This window comes from Oncorhynchus masou, chromosome 25, assembly GCF_036934945.1.
Source record: "Oncorhynchus masou masou isolate Uvic2021 chromosome 25, UVic_Omas_1.1, whole genome shotgun sequence".
NCBI lineage: Eukaryota > Metazoa > Chordata > Actinopteri > Salmoniformes > Salmonidae > Oncorhynchus > Oncorhynchus masou.
The window spans coordinates 23,528,287-23,547,260 of record NC_088236.1 but is presented as its reverse complement, the minus strand read 5'-3'; the positions used below and the strand labels follow the sequence as shown (position 1 = coordinate 23,547,260).

At 41.8% G+C, this 18,974-nt stretch overlaps 1 protein-coding gene across 1 annotated transcript in view; it reads left to right on the top strand.

Moving 5' to 3' along the window:
• Window positions 1-18,974, top strand: part of fbrsl1 (fibrosin-like 1) — a 502,878-nt gene that overhangs the window by 341,460 nt on the left and 142,444 nt on the right. The window contains 1 exon segment of the mRNA XM_064936970.1: window positions 7,139-7,168. Coding sequence (XP_064793042.1) covers window positions 7,139-7,168 — 30 coding nt within the window.

Below are 18,974 nucleotides of genomic sequence, written 5' to 3'. Positions count from 1 at the left end.
CCTGTTGGTTGGTGTCCTGGGGCACTAGGAGCGGTGGCAGAGGCAGGGTACCCCAGCAGGAACAATATCTGCATCCTAAATGGCACCCAAATCCCTTTATAGTGCAATACTTTTGACCAGGGTTAAAAGTAATGCACTATTAAGGGAATATAGTGACATTTGGGACGCACAAATATATCACACACCTCATCTCCGGAGCCGCAGGAGGGAAATTGAGGTGGAGGAAATTGTGGCTGTTTCATGCGTAAAGCTACCATTGGATCCCAATGTATCTGGATGAGCCATTTGGCCAACACAGAGTGCCTCTGAGATCTCAAACAGTATGGAGTCTGTGCATTTCACTACGCCCTCCAATAATAAACCAAAATGGCCATTTAAGACACTGTCTGAGGAGAACTGGCCCTGGATTTAGACCATTCTCTCTGACAACATGAAGATGCCCAACTGTCTCACCCTTTTGGCTTTTCAACCGTGAATATGAGGTCTTATCATAATCTGTGGGTGGTTAAGTATTTCTGAGACTATTTTTGTTTGGCTGAGGCACAAATATTGATAGTTTCAGTATAACCTCACAGTTACATTTTTGGAGAGAATGCTGACAGTGAAATGTATGCACTACAAGCCTCCATTCTTGTTTTGCTTCCTTGTGGATATCACACAGCCAGGGTGGCCCCAATCAGTATTCAGGCAGACAGCCCCCAGCAGACATTGATGCTGTGCCAGTATTTATGTTGCCGGGCAAGTTTCTCCCTCTCGTTTCAAGGCAAATTCATTGCAAGGCTCTTCAGAATGTGACAGGTGGAACTGTGTGATTAATTTGGGCAGTCGTTTTTAATGTGCTCCGGGATGCGCAACTCTTATTGTCTTCCCCCCACACACGTCTATTACGAAATCTGCCAGAAAAATGTCAGGAATAATCATCCGGTTGGTTCCACCCCTGTCTCCTGTCTCCCTGCTGCTTCATTCCAGGTCTGAGATATGGGGTTGTCATGGGGCTAGCCTAGCACTAAGACCCAGTCTGGACTGCTGTTTCTCTGTCTGAATAAATCTCCCGCTCCCAACGTGTTGAGAGCTGCGTAAATGTCAAAACCATGCGTTTTTTGGTGTGGAGGAGAGGAGAGGGATGGGGAGGCTGGGGGAGAGGAGAAGGATGGGGAAGCTGGGGGTGAGGAAGGGGTAGGGGGGCAGAGAGACTGAACCATCCCGTAAAGCTAGTCCCTGGTTACATGCAGTTGCCAGGTGCAGATGTTGCTGCTCACTCTGCCTGCCTCCGAACCGGTAGCCAGGTATTCTCTCTCTTCTCTCCTTTTTTTGTTGGATGGGGGTTGGTTTTGAATATCCATGAGAGGGCAAACCTACTGGGGCCTTGCTCCTGTCAGGGAACTTTGTGAGCAACATATCTCTCGGCTTTTAACAATGTCCCCTCTGACTGGTCCAGCCTGCCGTCATGCTGTTTGTGTGTTTGTGGTTTTGCATTTTCACCATTTGGCTAATGTGTTTCCTCTTCTCGCTTGGCCCTAGCTGGCTACTACAGTACAGAGGATGTTCTCTCAGTTCAACAGTGAGGGAAGGGCGAGTGCTGCTCTACCCAGCCACTTTACAACCATATTGTTCAGGATGGCATTGGCCCAATTCGAGCTGTCCCCGACAACAACAAAAAATCTTGGTCGGCCGAGAGTCGTCTGTTCTTTAAAATGTGCATTTTTCCATATATAGACACACCCTATGTTTGAATAAAATCAACTATATATAGGCTACAGTACTTTGCATGATTCTTTAAGTACTGCAATTAAAAAGTATGACACACAAATTACTAAGGAGGGAGACAGAGATCAATATAGCCTAACCAGTTAAAAAGAGCTGTTCCCGACCCGAACCACCCCCTCCCGCTGCCCGCTGCTGCTGGCCTTTGCAGATTTCGACATTATGCTCCAGAAGTTGCCGGTTATAGGCCACACCAGTGGTCGGCAACCTTTTCCATTTGGAGTGCCAAGTTATCCTACCATTTCTACTGATCTGCGTGCCAGTTACGATTTACATATGCACATTTTCATGGAACAGTTTTATTTAATTTATAAAAAATTCTTCATATCTCAAAATCAATTTCATGTGGTTAATCAACATTCTATCTAAATGAAAATGATACAAATCTAAAAGTAACTTCTATTGCCAATATGTAAAAATAGCCTACACAGCCAACAAATAATAACATTGCAGTCCACAGGTAGAAAATATCCTGATAAAAATAAATGTCCTATGAATCACATTGGCTACACATACAAGGAACTTGAAACATTGTATCAACTATTAACTTGAGTTTCCTGGGCCAGTGACTGACGGACAGACACAGCTGCAGGGTATTTGCACAAGGCATAAGAAGTAATCAGGACGGCCTTTTTTATGCCATTTCCACAGGATCAGAGCATGACATTTTTTCCGATTTCATGCTGAGTAGTTATCAAAAGGCAGAGAGCTGGAAAGATGTTTCAAATAGGCTACGTTGAGGAACTATTGTCATTCTCTATGGATGTAAACACAGACTTAGTTTACTTGCTTTGAGAAGCTCCACAGTGAGTTAAGACATTCAGAAATAGTATCAGATCCCCAAATGGGCACATTTTTTAATCCTACATTTGTGCATCGGCCAGGTAGTCTAGTTACATGCATAATCAGGTGTGTGTCCTTACTCAACATTGACAGGAGCGCTCCAAACAAAAGACAACGAATAAATTGACAACTCATAAATGGAATGAAATAAACCAATGCTTTTTTGTGTACACTAGATTTTTGTTTAGACTCCTACAATGACAACGGTAAGACTGTTATAACAATATATTGAATGCATTAACAGAAATTACCATAACCAAACAAACATTGTAGATGACAAATGATGGTAATTATTGGTAAATGTACTACTGGTGATGCTTGTGTGCCATCTCCGCGGCCTTCACAATGGATTAGTCCACTCAGACAGGCGTGAATCAGACAGGTGTCTCTTGTCCCACAGTTGTGTCAAGTTGGCTAGATGTGCTTTGGGTGGTGGATCATTCTTGATACACACTGGAAACTGTTGAGCGTGAAAAACCCAATAGTGTTGCAGTTCTTGGCACATACCGGTGCGTCTGGCACATACTACCATACCCCATTTAAAGGCACTTCACCCTCGGAATGGTACACATACACGAACCATAATACACAAACCATGTGTCTCAAGGCTTAACAATCCTTCTTTAACCCATCTCCTCCCCTCCATCTACGCTGATTGAATTGGATTTATCAGGTGACATCAATAAGGGTTCACAGCTTTCGCCTGGATTCACCTCGATTCACCATGACTATGTCATGGAAAGAGCAGGTGTTCTTAATGTTTTGTACACTCAGTGTAGACTCAGCAAAGGCCTATAATACTATGTAATAATAGCCTGGAGCCATGCTAGCCAAACACCTCCCTGACAGACCCCCTCCATCTCCTCTATGTTTTTAGTGTTTTGTTCTCACTTTTCACTTGCCTCTCCTACCCAAGTGAGAACACCTTTCCAGAAAAATCACATGATTTCACATGAACTCTCACATGCGAAATCATGTGAAAACAAGTGTTTTTTGAACAGTTCGCATGTTTTCATGTGCATTTTCATGTTATCACATGTTGCTTTAAACATTGTCACATGAACTTCACATTAGATCACGTGTTTTTGGAACCATTCACGTGTTCACATGTGTTTTTATCCATAAGGGTAACTCCATCCTTTACAGTCTGCTGCAGGAGATGTTTCTTAACGGGTTGGCTGTGGGGGGATGAGAGCTCTGCTTTGCTATTTTGCTATTATTTTCCTCCTTATCCTTCTCCTACTATCTAGTCCTCTGTGGCCTCCTCATCCTCTACTCGCATTCTCATCCTCAGTGAGACCATCCTGCAGGTCTGCGCTCGGGCATTTCAGCTGCAGCCAGAATCCTCCTATTCTGTTCATCTCCAATGCCCATGCAGGTTTTTAGCTCGGCTCCAACAATAACAGTGGGAACTAGCATTACTGTGTGAGGCGCCCGGCTGTTGTGGTGCACACTAAGAACACATTTCTCCCAGGTCCCTGGGTATGATCTCAAACCAGGATCTTATTACTTCCAGGCTCATTGTCGACAGGAAAATCAAGGAAGGAGAAAGGCTGGTGTTTTTTATTTTGTTTTAAAAATGACTGAGTGGTAAGAGAAAGACAAATGTTGCTTTATTACAGGTTGTGTTGAGCCAGTAACAGGCTCATCTAGGTAGAAATATGTGACAATCAATTTGCTGAGAACCCCCGGTGCTGAATGGGAAAGTGATTGACGGGGGGCCTAAGCCACTTGTACTTCTGTAATGCCCTGTACCTTTAATGAATGTATTTTGACAAGTAAAGCCCTGGAATTATGGTTTGTAAACATTCCCCTGAGAATGTTTTTCTCTAATCCTGAACTCACTCTCACACGCATGCACATGCACGCGTACATACATAGACACGTGCACACACACACATACACACATAATTGATTGTACACAATGGAAAATTCACATAGGCTTTTGTGTTGTAAAATGACATTCTAATGTCAAGGCCTTTTGATTATCCCATCTTTCCCTCTCTTTCTGTTTCTCTTTCCCTCTCTTTCTGTTTCTGTTTCTCAGAATCACTGTTTCTGTTTCTCTTTCCCTCTCTTTCTGTTTCTCTTTTCCTCTCTTTCTGTTTCTCTTTCCCTCTCTTTCTGTTTCTCAGAATCACTCTTTCTGTTTCTCTTTCCCTCTCTTTCTGTTTCTCTTTTCCTCTCTTTCTGTTTCTCTTTTCCTCTCTTTCTGTTTCTCTTTCCCTCTCTTTCTGTTTCTCAGAATCACTGTTTCTGTTTCTCTTTCCCTCTCTTTCTGTTTCTCTTTCCCTCTTTCTGTTTCTCAGAATCACTCTTTCTGTTTCTCTTTCTGTTTCTCTTAGAATCTCTCTTTCTCTCTCTAAATCTCTCCTTCTCTTTCTCTCTCTGAATCTCTTTCTGTTTCTCTCAGAATCACTCTCTCTTTCTCTCTCTGAATCTCTCTTTCTCTCTCTCTCTAAATCTCTTTCTCTCTCTGAATCTATATTTCTCTCTCTGAATCTCTCTTTCTCTCTCTGAATCCCTCTTTCTCTCTCTGAATCTCTTTCTCTCTCTGAATTTCTCTTTCTCTCTCTGAATCTCTTTGTTTGTTTCTTTCTCTGTTTCTGTTTCCCTATCTGAATCGCTCTTTCTGTTTCCCTTTCTCTCTCTCTTTCACTCACTGCCTCTGAATAGCATCAACGACTTTGATTAGTTCTAGAAAGGAAATCAATGCATTAATAATTATGTCCCCTCTTTTCTATCGACCTGACCGCCAGTTTAAATGTCTCAGCTCCCCTTCTCCTGTGAGAATGGTTCAATATGGGAGTTTAGGACTTCACCATGGCCTTAAGATGTTATATAGACAGATATAACAACCACACACACACACACACATACAGTCACTCATGTCATGTTGAGCCACATAATCTCTTGACTTACCTCTGTCCCCAGTCAGGAGAAGTCTTCTGAATGAGATGATTTAAGGGCAGGAGTGTAGCTCTCTGGAGAGATCTTGGCCTCTGGGCGGTAGCATACCTGGGTTCAAATACTATTTAAAAATTAAGCTGGGCTTGATTGAGTTTGCCAGGGGCAATAGAACCAATAGAGCCGTCACAAAAGCGCAAACGCACCAATCTAGCACTCCAGGCAGGCTAAAGCAAACGCTAAACGTTTTTGATAGATTTTGAATAGTATTTGAATCCAGGTCTGGACTGTAGTGCTGATTGCTCCGCGTTACTTAATTCTACATTTAGACCCACCATGCTACAACACAATGGACCGCTGTGTCTCCTTTGACCCAACGTCTCCCTTTGTGCCGGAGCTCTGAAAAGCAGTTAAACCAAATAAAGAGGGGCACTTAAATATGTTGCCACAGAAACTTAATTGACAGATTGAAGCCAGGCAAGCAGTGTTTTTCAGGGGGCCTTCTCTTCTCTATGGCTCTTTGCGTGAATAGCTTTTTTCTTTTCTCCCTGGCTCCCCCACTGTGAGGTCCAGGAGGTCTCACCAACCGGTCCACTCCTATTTCCACAACTTCACTTCCCATTGTAGTGTGAGAGGGGCGGCCTGGACGAACATTTATTCACTTTAAACACCTAATGAACGTGAGAAACGGAAGTAGAGAAGAAATGAGAGAAGAGCTTCTGTGCCTTGTAAAGGAATGCTAGTCATGCAGGACACAGGTGGCTAAAGAGGTTGTGGCATTCTACAGAATTAGGATCGTAGTTTTATCACTTTTGGTGATGACAATTTTCCTGCACATTAGGAAATGCAGATGAGCTTCATAATTGACATAAATTCCCTGAAAACCCGTTCTAACACATATTAACAATATTGCACTTTTCATGTAGCCTAATTTTGGCCAGCTTAACCACTGATCAAACAACATTATGGACTAAATGTTCAAATCCTGTTGCTGCAGGATTATATTGCTGTGACAATACTGATCTAATTAAGATCCATACCTGTAGGCTACCTCAGTATTATCTATATACAGTATACTACATTTATGCTACATATGTATAATCCATATGCAGTATACTATACCATAATTGCACATTTGCATTTTAAAACTTGTAGTCCTTTTCAGAATCAGACTTGAAATGCATTAATGTTAGCATACTAATGAAAAATGTAGTTTATAGGATATTATGATCTAATGATGTGTGGAAAGCACAAATGATAAATGCATATCCTAATCAAAATAATAATGGACAAGTTTCTGTTGAATGAAAAACCTTTACTCTATAACACTGCTTATTATTCTTCCGGGGAGTTTTTTCAACCTTTTGTAAACCATTGTATTTGCACAGAAAACTCCAGAGTAGTGTTATTGTATTATATTGTGTACTGCTTTTAAACCTTGAAAACTCTCAAATGCCACACTTTTCTCCCTTCATCTTCCCTTGTTTGTGTTGAAAGCTGTCACTGAACAAGAAGTCACGTAAAAATAACATATGCACTGATTATGAGTTTGTTGGTGGGGGTGGTTGGGGAAGGGGGGATAAAATGAATAATTCCTTATGTTTTCCTTTCTCTTCCCTTGTAGTGTGACAGCGAGAGTGACGTTGATGACAAGGTAAGACTTTTTTCTGTTTATTTTCCCCACCACATGAAGTGTACGTGAGGAGTTGTGAATAACACATGTTGGGTTCCTTACTGAAGAAGAAGAAACAGCCTTCGGTTAAAGGGAAGAGGAGAATAACAGACTACTAGATGAGGATGAGTAGGAAAGAAACTGACAAGGAACACAGCTCAGTAGGTATATATTTGCACTGTTAGTTTTTCACAACGCAAATGATAACACTGCTTTTATAGGAGTAAGAGAATGTTGCGTCTTTTCAACTCCTTAAACCTGTTAATGACACCCTCAGCCTGTGCACAACGTATATCACATTTTACATACAGTACAACAATGTGATGCAGAGAAGTACCTGCTTTTAGAATATAGATCATAAATCGCAAACAGTGCATTCGGAAAGTATTCAGACCACTTGACTTGGTTCACATTTTGTTTTACGTTACAGCCATATTCTAGAATGGATTAGATATGTTTTCTCAGCAATCTACACGCAATACTCCATAATAACAAAGCAAAACAATGTTTTTGAAATATCAGCGGAGTCAATCACCACCTTCCGGAGACACCTGAAACCCCACCTCTTCAAGGAATACCTAGGATAGGATAAGTAATCCTTCTCACCCCCCCCCCTTAATGATTTAGATGCACTATTGTAAAGTGGCTGTTCCACTGGATGTCAGAAGGTGAATTCACCAATTTGTAAGTCGCTCTGGATAAGAGCGTCTGCTAAATGACTTAAATGTAAATGTAAATGTTTACTCAGTACTTTGTTGAAGCACCTTTGGTAGTGATTAAAGCCAAGAGTCTTCCTGGGTATGACGTTACACGCTTGGCACACCTGTATTTGGGGAGTTTCTCCCATTCTTCTCTGCAGATCCTCTTAAATCCTGTCAGGTTGGATGGGGAACGTCGCTGCACAGCTACTTTCAGGTCTCTCCAGAGATTTTCAATCGGGTTCAAGTCCTGGCTCTGGCTGGACCACAAGAACATTCAGAGACTTGTTCCGAAGCCACTCCTGTGTTGTCTTGGCTGTGTGCTTAGGGTCATTGTACCTGTTGGAAGGTGAACCTTCAACTCAGTCTGAGGTCCTGAGCGCTCTGGAGTAGGTTTTCTTCAAGGATCTCTCTGTACTTTGCTACGTTCATCTTTCCCTCGATCCTGTCTAGTCTCCCAGTCCTTGCCGCTGAAAAACAACCCCACAGCATTATGATGCCACCACCGAGCTTCCCCAGTAGGGCAGGTGCCAGGTTTCGTCCAGATGTGACGCTTAGCATTCAGGCCAAAAAGTTCAATCTTGGTTTCATCAGACCAGAGAATCTTGTTTCTCATTGTCTGAAAGTCTTTTAGGTGTATTTTGGCAAGCTCCATGCAGGCTGTCATGTGTCTATTACTGAGGAGTGGCATCCGTCTGGCCACTCTACCATAAAGGACTGATTGGGGGAGTGCTGCAGAGATGGTTGTCCTTCTGGAAGGTTCTCCCATCTCCACAGTGGAACTCTGGAGCTCTGTCAGAGTGACCATCTGGTTCTTGGTCACCTCCCTGACCAAGGCCCTTCTCCCATGATTTCTCAGTTTGGCCTGTAGGCAAGCTCTAGGAAGAGTCTTGGTGGTTCCAAACTTCTTCCATTTAAGAATGAGGGAGGCCTCTGTGTTCTTGGGGACCTTCAATGCTGCAGAATGTTTTAGTACACTTCCCCAGATCTGTGTCTCGACACAATCCTCTCTCGGAGTTCTACAGGAAATTCCTTCGACCTCATGGCTTGGTTTTTGCTCTGACATGCACTGTCAACTGTGGGACCTTATATAGACAGGTGTGTACCTTTCCAAATCATGTCCAATCAATTGAATTTACCCCAGGTGGACTCCAATCAAGTTGTAGAAACATCTCAAGGATGATCAATGGAAACAGGATGCACCTGAGCTCAATTTCGAGTCTGAGGTCCTGAGCAAAGGGTCTGAATGCTTATGTAAATAAGGTATTCCTGTTTTTTCTTATAATACATGTGCAAAAAAATGTATTATAAAATTGTTATTATGGGGTATCGTGTGTAGATTGATTAGGATTGTTATTTTTTTTAATCTATTTTAGAATAATGCTGTAAAATTCAAAGGGTCTGAATACTTTCCCAATGCACTGTATATCACACGTTTATGTAGGTTTGAACATCATATTCAAATTAATTTCATGCATGAAAATACACTACTGCTGTCCCTAATATCCTAGTGATCGCATTGCAACTTGTATCACAGTCTTTATGTTGTTAAATGGCAGATTTCCAAGTTGCCATCAGTTAGAAATCATTTGTCAGTCTGTTTGACAGCTGTTGGTGAGTGCCTATAGAGTATTTGTAGTAATACCAATTTCACAACTGAACACTTGTTTATCTACGTCTTATGGGGTGGCTGGCTCCTTCGTCTATGGCTGCTACCAGCACCAGCACCACCAGCCAATCCACCATGAACCACCAATGGGAGCCTCACACATCTTAATTCCCCCGCAGTTTAGCAATTACCCCCTGGTAAATGAATGAGATAGCATGTCTAATCTCCTGTAAGCTTAGCTCCCAGTTCTGTGGAAATGTCTGCGGCTCTGCTCACCCTATAAATAATACATTGATAGCAGCAGCATCATTTGCATTAACTGTAGCTTTGGCAAGTAAATAGGCTTTTATCTCTTCATTGAAACAAAAAGTGAGTGACTGAGTCAGGGAAGAGAAGGGGAGCCTCTCTCTCTCCCGTCAGTTTGACATGACAGGAAGTGGGGTTTTCAGGGTATGTCAGTTTCCATACAGCTCCCTTGCATCACTATGTGGGAGAAGGGGGGGAAGGGGAGGAACTACCCTACAGACAGAATATCCCCACTCTGTATCCTCAGGTAAACCCGCCCACCCTCTCTGCTGTTCTGTGTCCATACCCACCCTCCCTCCCGCTGTTCTATGTCCATACCCCACCTCCTACCCCTGCACCTGCCACATGTAACGTTCATTGCTAATTTGCTGCATGGGAAATAGGAATGTCATATGGTTTATGCTGGTGAATTGCATTAACTACGTATGTGTTGTTCACAACATGTGAAAGCAATTGCAGAATTGCTGCAGATTCTGTGTGTTTTCTCTCAATTCAATTCAAGGGGCTTTATTGACATGGGAAACACATGTTAACATTGATAAAGCAAGTCTCTCTCTCTCTCTCAAGGCTAATCCATCAGAATCTGGGTTTTTTGTATTTAGTGAAAGCATAGGGAATGGGGTGTGGTTGGTTCATATAAGGGCAGCAGTCTTTGTTTTGACTGGCGGTGGTTAACTTTTACCAGGCCGTCTGTCCATGGGGCTTGTGAAAAATGTGCCACCGTCCATAGAAACCAGACAGAGCTTACGCCCATCACAATGAGGCTGCTGTGAATTCCTAAAGCACTACTCTCTGAAAGGGCAGCATATCACGTTCAACAAATTCAAGATGGCAGCATGTCAAGTCGTTTGTCTGTGACTAGTACATTTTAACCTACTAATAACCTATTTATTTATGGTTGAGTAACTTCCTTGTTGTGTTGTGCAAACTATTTTGTTTTTGCTGGTGTAAAGATCACGGGTCCTCCTCAACTCGACACTTCATGACTTGAAGTTGACCAAAGTAACCCTATGTCTGGCCGGCCTGAGTTCCTTCTTCATCCGCGTGTCTCGTCCAAGCTGCTCCTTTTTGCTCTGGCTGTCAGTGGCAGCTCAACAATCCCCAACCCGTTCTCTCAATCGACCTCAACACCCAATCTACTCACACACGCAAATACTCACATCCAGACTCATACGTACACTCTGTCCCTCTCTCCCCTTACCTTCGTTGGCCTCTATTTTTTACATTTGTCAGAGAAAATGACAATTTTTGTGGTATTGCTTTGTGCACTGACTTTACTGAACTCTGGAGAAAACGAACATTGTCGCTGGGTGAGTACATCTGACAATGTGCTCTACCGTCCATTAGACATTTTGTCTGTGGGAACTCTCTCTTTTTCACTCGGTCCACTCGTCCATGTGCCGATGCATTTGTGGCATGATGTGAACAGTACGAACTTGTGTCACTACCAAAGTCTAATGGTTGTCTGGAATTTCATTTAGGGCGGCAGGGTAGCCTAGTGGTTAGAGTGTTGGACTAGTAACCGAAAGGTTGCAAGTTCAAATCCCCGAGCTGAAAAGGTATAAATCTGTCGTTCTGCCCCTGAACAGGCAGTTAACCCACTGTTCATAGGCCGTCATTGAAAATAAGAATTTGTTCTTAACTGACTTGCCTAGTTAAATAAAGGTAAAATAAATAAATAAATACATTTCTAGAATTCGCTTGCAGTAGGTCTCTTAAAGAAGAGAAGCCATGCAAGGTTATTAAACAGAGGTGCCTAGTTATTCTTATTTTGTTGATATCAGGTAACGTGCAACCTAACCCTGGCCCTGATATTTTCTCCAAACCCCCTCTGATTTTAAATGTAGATCTAGTTTAGGTATGTTTCATTTAAATGTATGCAGCCTGTTGTCAAAAATTGATGGGGTTAGGATTTGGGCTTAATCAACTGATGCTGATGTAATTGTGTTTTCTGAAACCTGGCTCAGCAAGTCTGTTTTTGAGGAGGATATTTGTATAAATGGTTATAATGTTTATCACACTGATCGAGTTAAGAAAGGTGAGAGTGGGGCTGTATACACTATGTACAAACTAAATTCCCTGTAAGTGTGGCAAAGTCTGAAACTATTTGTAAACAGTTGGAATTTCTTGCTTTGAATATTGAGGTTTCAAAGGCTCTCTCTATAACTGTGATTGGCTGTTATAGACCCCCCTCTGCTCTCTATGACTGTGATTGGCTGTTATAGACCCCCCTCTGCTCTCTATGACTGTGATTGGCTGTTATAGACCCCCCTCTGCTCTCTATAACTGTGATTGGCTGTTATAGACCCCCCTCTGCTCTCTATAACTGTGATTGGCTGTTATAGACCCCCTCTGCTCTCTATAACTGTGATTGGCTGTTATAGAGACTGTGATTGGCCCCCTCTGCTCTCTATGACTGTGATTGGCTGTTATAGACCCCCTCTGCTCTCTATAACTGTGATTGGCTGTTATAGACCCCCTCTGCTCTCTATGACTGTGATTGGCTGTTATAGACCCCCCTGCTCTCTATAACTGTGATTGGCTGTTATAGACCCCCCTCTGCTCTCTATAACTGTGATTGGCTGTTATAGACCCCCCCTCTGCTCTCTATGACTGTGATTGTCTGTTATAGACCCCCCTCTGCTCTCTATAACTGTGATTGGCTGTTATAGACCCCCCTCTGCTCTCGGTGATGCATTTTCTTCTTTGACGCACCTTATGTCTAAGCTTCTTTACAGTGAAATGATCTTGATTGGTGATCTCAACTGGTGTTGGTTAAAGCCGGTGTCTGATGATTTAAAAATGTTTTGTAATTCTATGAATCTTACCCAGTTGATTATCTCACCCACTTGCCCAAATCTTAAATGCCCAGATAAATCTACGCTGAGTGATTTGATATTGACAAATGTTCCACATAAATAATCTGCGGTTGGTGTTTTTTGCCATGATTTAAGTGACCATTGTGCTGTTGTTGCTGTTAGAAATACTAAGGTTCCAAAGACAAACCCACGTTTTATTCGTAAGAGAAATTTGAAGTGTTTTAATGAGCAGGCTTTCTTTCATGATTTGTTTTATTTTGACTGGAGCAAGATTGAGCTTATTCCTGATGTGGAAACTGCCTGGAAATTCTTTCATGATGTTTTTTTCCAAATAGTAAACAAACATGCCCCATTCCGCAGGTTCAGGGTTAAAGGGCGGGATAATCCATGGTTTTCTTCTAAACTGTCTTGTATTATTCACGACCGTAATCTAGCCTGGGCTGAAGCAAGGAAATCATGTTCTGATGCTGATTGGCTTATTTTTAGGCAGTTACGAAACAAGTGTTCTTTTCTTCTCAGGAAGGCCAAGTTAGAATATTTTATGTCACAGAATTCAGAGAAGAATGCAGGCTTCCACGAACGATATGTCAATGAAGAGATATGTGAAAAAACACCTTGTGGATTGATTCCAAACAACGTTTGCCATGTTTCGGTCGATATTATGGAGTTAATTCGGAAAAAGTTTGACGTTGTAGGTGACTGAATTTTCGGTTCGTTTCGGTAGCCAAATGTGATGTACATATCGGAGCGATTTCTCCTACACACAGACGCTTTCAGGAAAAACTGCACATTTGCTATGTAACTGAGAGTCTCCTCATTGAAAACATCCGAAGCTCTTCAAAGGTAAATGATTTTATTTATTTGGTTATCTGGTTCTTGTGAAAATGTTGCGTGCTAAATGCTACTCAAAATGCTAAGCTAGCTTAGCATACTCTTACACAAATTAGTCAATTGCTATGGTTCAAAAGCATATTTTGAAAATCTGAGATGACAGTGTTGTTAAGAAAAGGCTAAGCTTGAGAGTAGGCGCATTATTTTCATTTTATTTGCGATTTTTAGAAATCGTTAACGTTGCGTTATGCTAATGAGCCTGAGGCTTTAGTCACGATCCCGGATCCGGGGTGGGGAGTTTCAAGAGGTTAAATAATTATAGGCCAATCTCAAAGCTGTCACCCCTGGTGAAAATACTTGAAACCTTTGAGTGAACAGCTAAAAGAGTTTTTATTTACTAACTCTATTTTATCAATGTACCAATCGGGCTTCGAGAAGAAGCATAGCACAATTACAGCAGCCATGGCGGTTTTAAATGATATCACTGAAGCCCTTGACTAAAAACGTTTTATTGATCTCTCTAAGGCTTTTGATACAGTTGATCATGCTATACTAAGGCAGAGATTGTCGAGTTTCGGTCTTTCAGAGCATGCAGTTGCATGGTTTGCTAACTATCTGTCTGATAGAACTCAGTGCACTCAATTTGATGGGCTTATGTCTGTTAAATTATCTGTCTTTAATGGTGTGCCCCTAGGCTCTGTACTTGGTCCTCTCTTATTCACTATTTATATAAATGATTTAGACAAAAATGTCCAAAATGCACAACTGTATCTTTATGCCTATGATACTGTTATTTGCTGTTGTGCCTTGTCTCTTACAAAAGCTTTCCAAAACTTGCAAACTGCTTTTTATACTGTTCAACATACCTTGTGTCAAGTGAAGCTTATCCTCAATACTGACAAAACTAAGCTAATGGTGTTTTCTAAAGCAAAAAATAGACCTCTGAACCTTTCACCTATTACTACCTGCCAGGGCAATGAGATTGAGGTTGTAACCTCATATAAATATCTTAGAATTTTAAATGATGATGGCCTCTTTTAAATTGCATATTCAACAACTTACAAAAATATTGAAGCTGAAATTGGGATTTTATTTTAGGAATAAGGCTTGTTTTTCATTTGAAGCCAGAAGGAGGCTAGTATCAGCTACATTTATGCCTTTACTAGACTATGGGGATATTTTATATATGAATGCTTCCTCTCAGTGTTTGAGATCAATTGGCACTCTTTACCATGGCACTTTTATTTTAAACCCTTACGCACCACTGCACTTTGTATCCCATGGTTGGCTGGCCTTCTCTAGTCACTCGTAGGCTCAGTCACTGGTATACTTTTATTTACAAAGCCATTTTGGGTTTACTACCTTTTTATATGTGCATTTTTATTGTTCAGAAATGTGGTGGGTACTCTCTTCATTCGCTGGACTTTATCCTGCTAACTGTTCCAAAAGTCCAAACTGAATTTGGTAAAAGGGCTATAATGTACTCTGCGCCATCGTCTTGGAACGCCTTACAAAATACTTTTAAACTGGAAGAACTTGTCCCGATTGGTATTTTTAAATCACTGATGAATGATCTTGAGACTGATTCCCTGACCTCCTGTCAATGTTTTTAATTTGCTGTTTTTGATTTTGTTATACTCTTGTGAATTCTATGGTTTTTACTAGATTACTTATAGTTTTTCTTGTTGTTTGTCTGTAATTTTTGTAATGACTTGGTGCTGCCTATCTTGGCCAGGACGCTCTTGAAAAAGAGATTTTAAATCTCAATTAGCCCTTTCTGGTTAAATCAAATTAAAAAATTAGCTAAAAAATAAAGTCTGTGTTTGGGTAAGGCTCCTCAGCCGTAGTAAACTGACCACTTATAGATCCAGGAAATGGAGAGGACTATTACCTTCATCAGGTAGACAGAGTGGCTAAATCATCCAGAGAAAATTGCACGATGGGAGTCAGAGAGATGTGGAAAAAATCTTGACAAGCAATCAGTTGAGTAAAATCACCAGTGTAAAATTGGTTTTCATGAGGGGAAAACACTGTCATTTGTAATGGGCCAAACTTAGAATACCTGTGCTGTTTAATTTGCGTCATGTTAACTGTAACAGGTGCTGCCAACTCCTCCTCTTGCTCCTCTGGCTCGCAGCAAAACAATGGCTGCTTCCTTTCACTTCAGACCAGCAGCCACCTGAATGCCCGCATTGTCAGCATTGAACAGATTACATCAATTAGAATATTGCTTGCAGGTGTGTACGTTGTGTGCAATCAGTTACACTTACTGTATTTGAATACAACTGTCTGGTAGCCAGCATGATGTATGTTACCACAGTCTGGCTAGATATGCACACTTCGTAAAACCATTATATTCAAACACACAGCAGATAAGACTGCAGATGTATTCCAAATGTATTCAGTGTGTGTTTTCCTGAGATTGCTAGGTAATCTCTACTTGAGTCCTATGTTGTCAGTAGGGATGTTTATGTAGATTAACCTGCCTGGCTTTGCCTGCCCCAGAAATACATGCAATCCCAGTCCCACTCAGATTGTTTTCCTATGGCTAGTATTTCCTCCATGGAGCCTAGCTGCCATTTAAAGACGTGTGATTTTCCTCCATTATCTGAACATGATGTTTGACAATGAGAAGTATTCAAAGTCAGAAATTGTAGCCTTGACCCTGAATAACCCCAAGAACACCACAACAGAGGGGCCTGTGTGTAAACAAACCCTGCTGTACTGTCACAGGCTTCTTAGAGAAAATGAGGGGCCCATTACATTATATCATGGTCAAATGAGTCTTTGTGACTCTAATGATTAAACAAAATTTATTAAAGCCAAGCAGTTCATACAAAGCATGTTACCCATTAGCCTGTTTCACACTAAAATCTGTTCCTCAATGTCACTGATGTTTTCTATAAAGGCAATAATTCAGTGACTAAACTGAACCAGAAGGGCCAATTCTACCAAATTTATGATGTTGAGGGTTTTTAAAAATTAACTTTAAAATTCAGCATATGTTGCCATCTTAAGTTATTGCATGTCTAACACCACAGGACAGCTTTTCCAACTAAAATAAGATGTTATGAAATTCGTCATGAAATTCCTGTTCTAGGAACCCATTTTATAACACTGTACATATTGCATATACATTTCAATTCCATGTATCTATTTGGACATTGTGTGATCTGATTCAAATAAACTGTTATTAGCATTGTTTATACCGTATCTTTAACAGACTATTACTTGAGCACAAGCATATCTTGTTGTGAAAACTGGAAGCACCTGTGAGGGGTGAAAGGTTACCTTCCCACACCCCTTTTTCTACCTTCCCTGCTCCACCCACAGTTTGTCAAAGAGCCAAAATGTACAACTTTTGACATGTGTGCATTTAAGCTACTTGAAGTGAAGATGGTCATTTTCTTTCACTCAAGAGGAAGATAAAAATAGGGAATTTGTCCTCCTCTCCATTTTCAAGAACTGCCCTAAGTGTCATCCTATCGCTATTCTGCCTAGCTCGCCTGTCTGCGCTGCTGCTCCTCCAATTTCCTCTGTGTTCTTTAGCTTCTGCAAATTACAACCATGTCTTTCTGTCTCTCCTCTCCATGTCTGGAATGCTAGCATTAACCTCTAATTTGCTACTTCTCTTTACCAATCTTAGCTAACACAGTGGCTGGCTTGCCCTGTCATGGCAGCTATGGTCTCATGCTCGTTCGCCCAGTGTGGACACACAGATCATCTAATTCCATGTGGTTCTATTTGGCAGGCAGGCAGGCATTCATTCAGCAGTAACTATATCTGTCTCCCTCTCCCTCCCTCCTCCCTCCCAGGGGACCATTACCATATCTGTGCTATAGCTCTTTAATGGTTTCAATACTTGCTTGACAGGACAGCAAAGCTCTGACTTGATTGACACATTAATTCCTCCCTCCCTTATCTCCCGACATGGGGAATGAATGGTGTATCACAAAGACGGAGCGTTTCTGAGAGCTTATCAGTAATGATTCGTCAGGTGGTATCCTCTTAGGTGATGCATCTGACGAGTGTGTCTGCTAAAGGTAACATGCACCTACATACGGAGCGCCGTGTCTATGGAAATATAGAACACGGTGTTACATCACCCACAGTTCACCCCCTCCTTCTTTATTACTCTCTCCATTCCTCTCTCTCGCTCTCTCTCTCTTTCAGTTTTGTTATCTCTTTTCCCTCTCGGGGAATTTTGTCATATTGTTGTCTATCTTGCCCTCTCTCTCTCTCTCTCTCTCTCTCTCTCTCTCTCTCTCTCTCTCTCTCACTCTCATCTCTGTCTCTCATCTCTCTCGCTCTCTCTCTCGCTCTCATCTCATCTCTCTCTCTCTCTCTCTCTCTCGCTCTCATCTCTCTCGCTCTCATCTCTCATTCATCTCTCTCTCTCGCTCTCTCTCTCTCATCTCTCTCTCCCTCTCTCTCTCTCTCTCTCATCTCTCTCTCTCTCTCATCTCTCTCTCATCTCTCTCTCTCTCTCTCTCTCTCTCTCTCTCTCTCTCTCTCTCTCTCTCTCTCTCTCTCTCTCTCTCATCTCTCTCTCTCTCTCTCTCTCTCTCTCCTATCACTGGCTCTGTGTTGATTTCTCCCCTATCTTTCTCTCGTGTAACAGGAAAGAAAAAGGAGTATAAAATGTATCTGCCTCTGGCCCATTCCACATCCATGCCCCCCTCTATCCCCCAATCCCCGTGAGGCCCAGGTTCTCTCCCAGACTCCTCATATTCAATAACAAACAACCAACTCACCAGGGTGCTGACAGCCCTTATAGTTTTTTTACGGGGGCAAAATGAACTGACTTAATGTTTCAACACAAGTGATCATCCGTCCTCATCTCCTTAATGAAATTAGATTAAGTGCACCTGGGAAAGAGCTGAGGAAGCAGAATGCCTTGCCACCTTTAATTTAAAACCAATTTGCCAGAAATATTCCCTCCAGCTCGGGATTCTTCTGAGCAGATTCAAAATGGAGGACGAATGAGATCAGACCAGAGCTGACTGGTTTAATTCCAGTCCCCACAGGCAGCTCCAAATTATAACTGACACCAGCAACATAGGCTTTAATTTGGAGATGTCATTTTTCGTCTCTCCTCTCTGCCTTTGTCTCTTCCTCTGTGATGAGCCATGTCTGACGCTGGAAAAGGCTGTGTTTTCATCAGCTGGCATCATGATGTTACTCCTGTAGCAATTACACTGGTCTGGAATCACTCTTCTGTTTCATTTATATTGGGCTGTTTGCAATATTCTCTCTTCTCTAGTTTCTCCAGATTAAGCCTGTGGGTTTTTTCTGGTTGTCAAGAAATACATCTGTTGTACATTTAGTGGATCACAACTATGTGGTGATTTTAGAGCACAGTTCATTCTTCTTCTTTCTGACTGAATTTGAATATAAGTCGAGGTCTCCTAAGTGGCTCATTTAGAGATGAATTGTATCGTTTTAAGAGTAAGTGCTCTGCATAATCCTGAAGTGTACCTGCTTAGACCTTTCCAGGACGATTTGGCTAATTGTCTGACATTTTC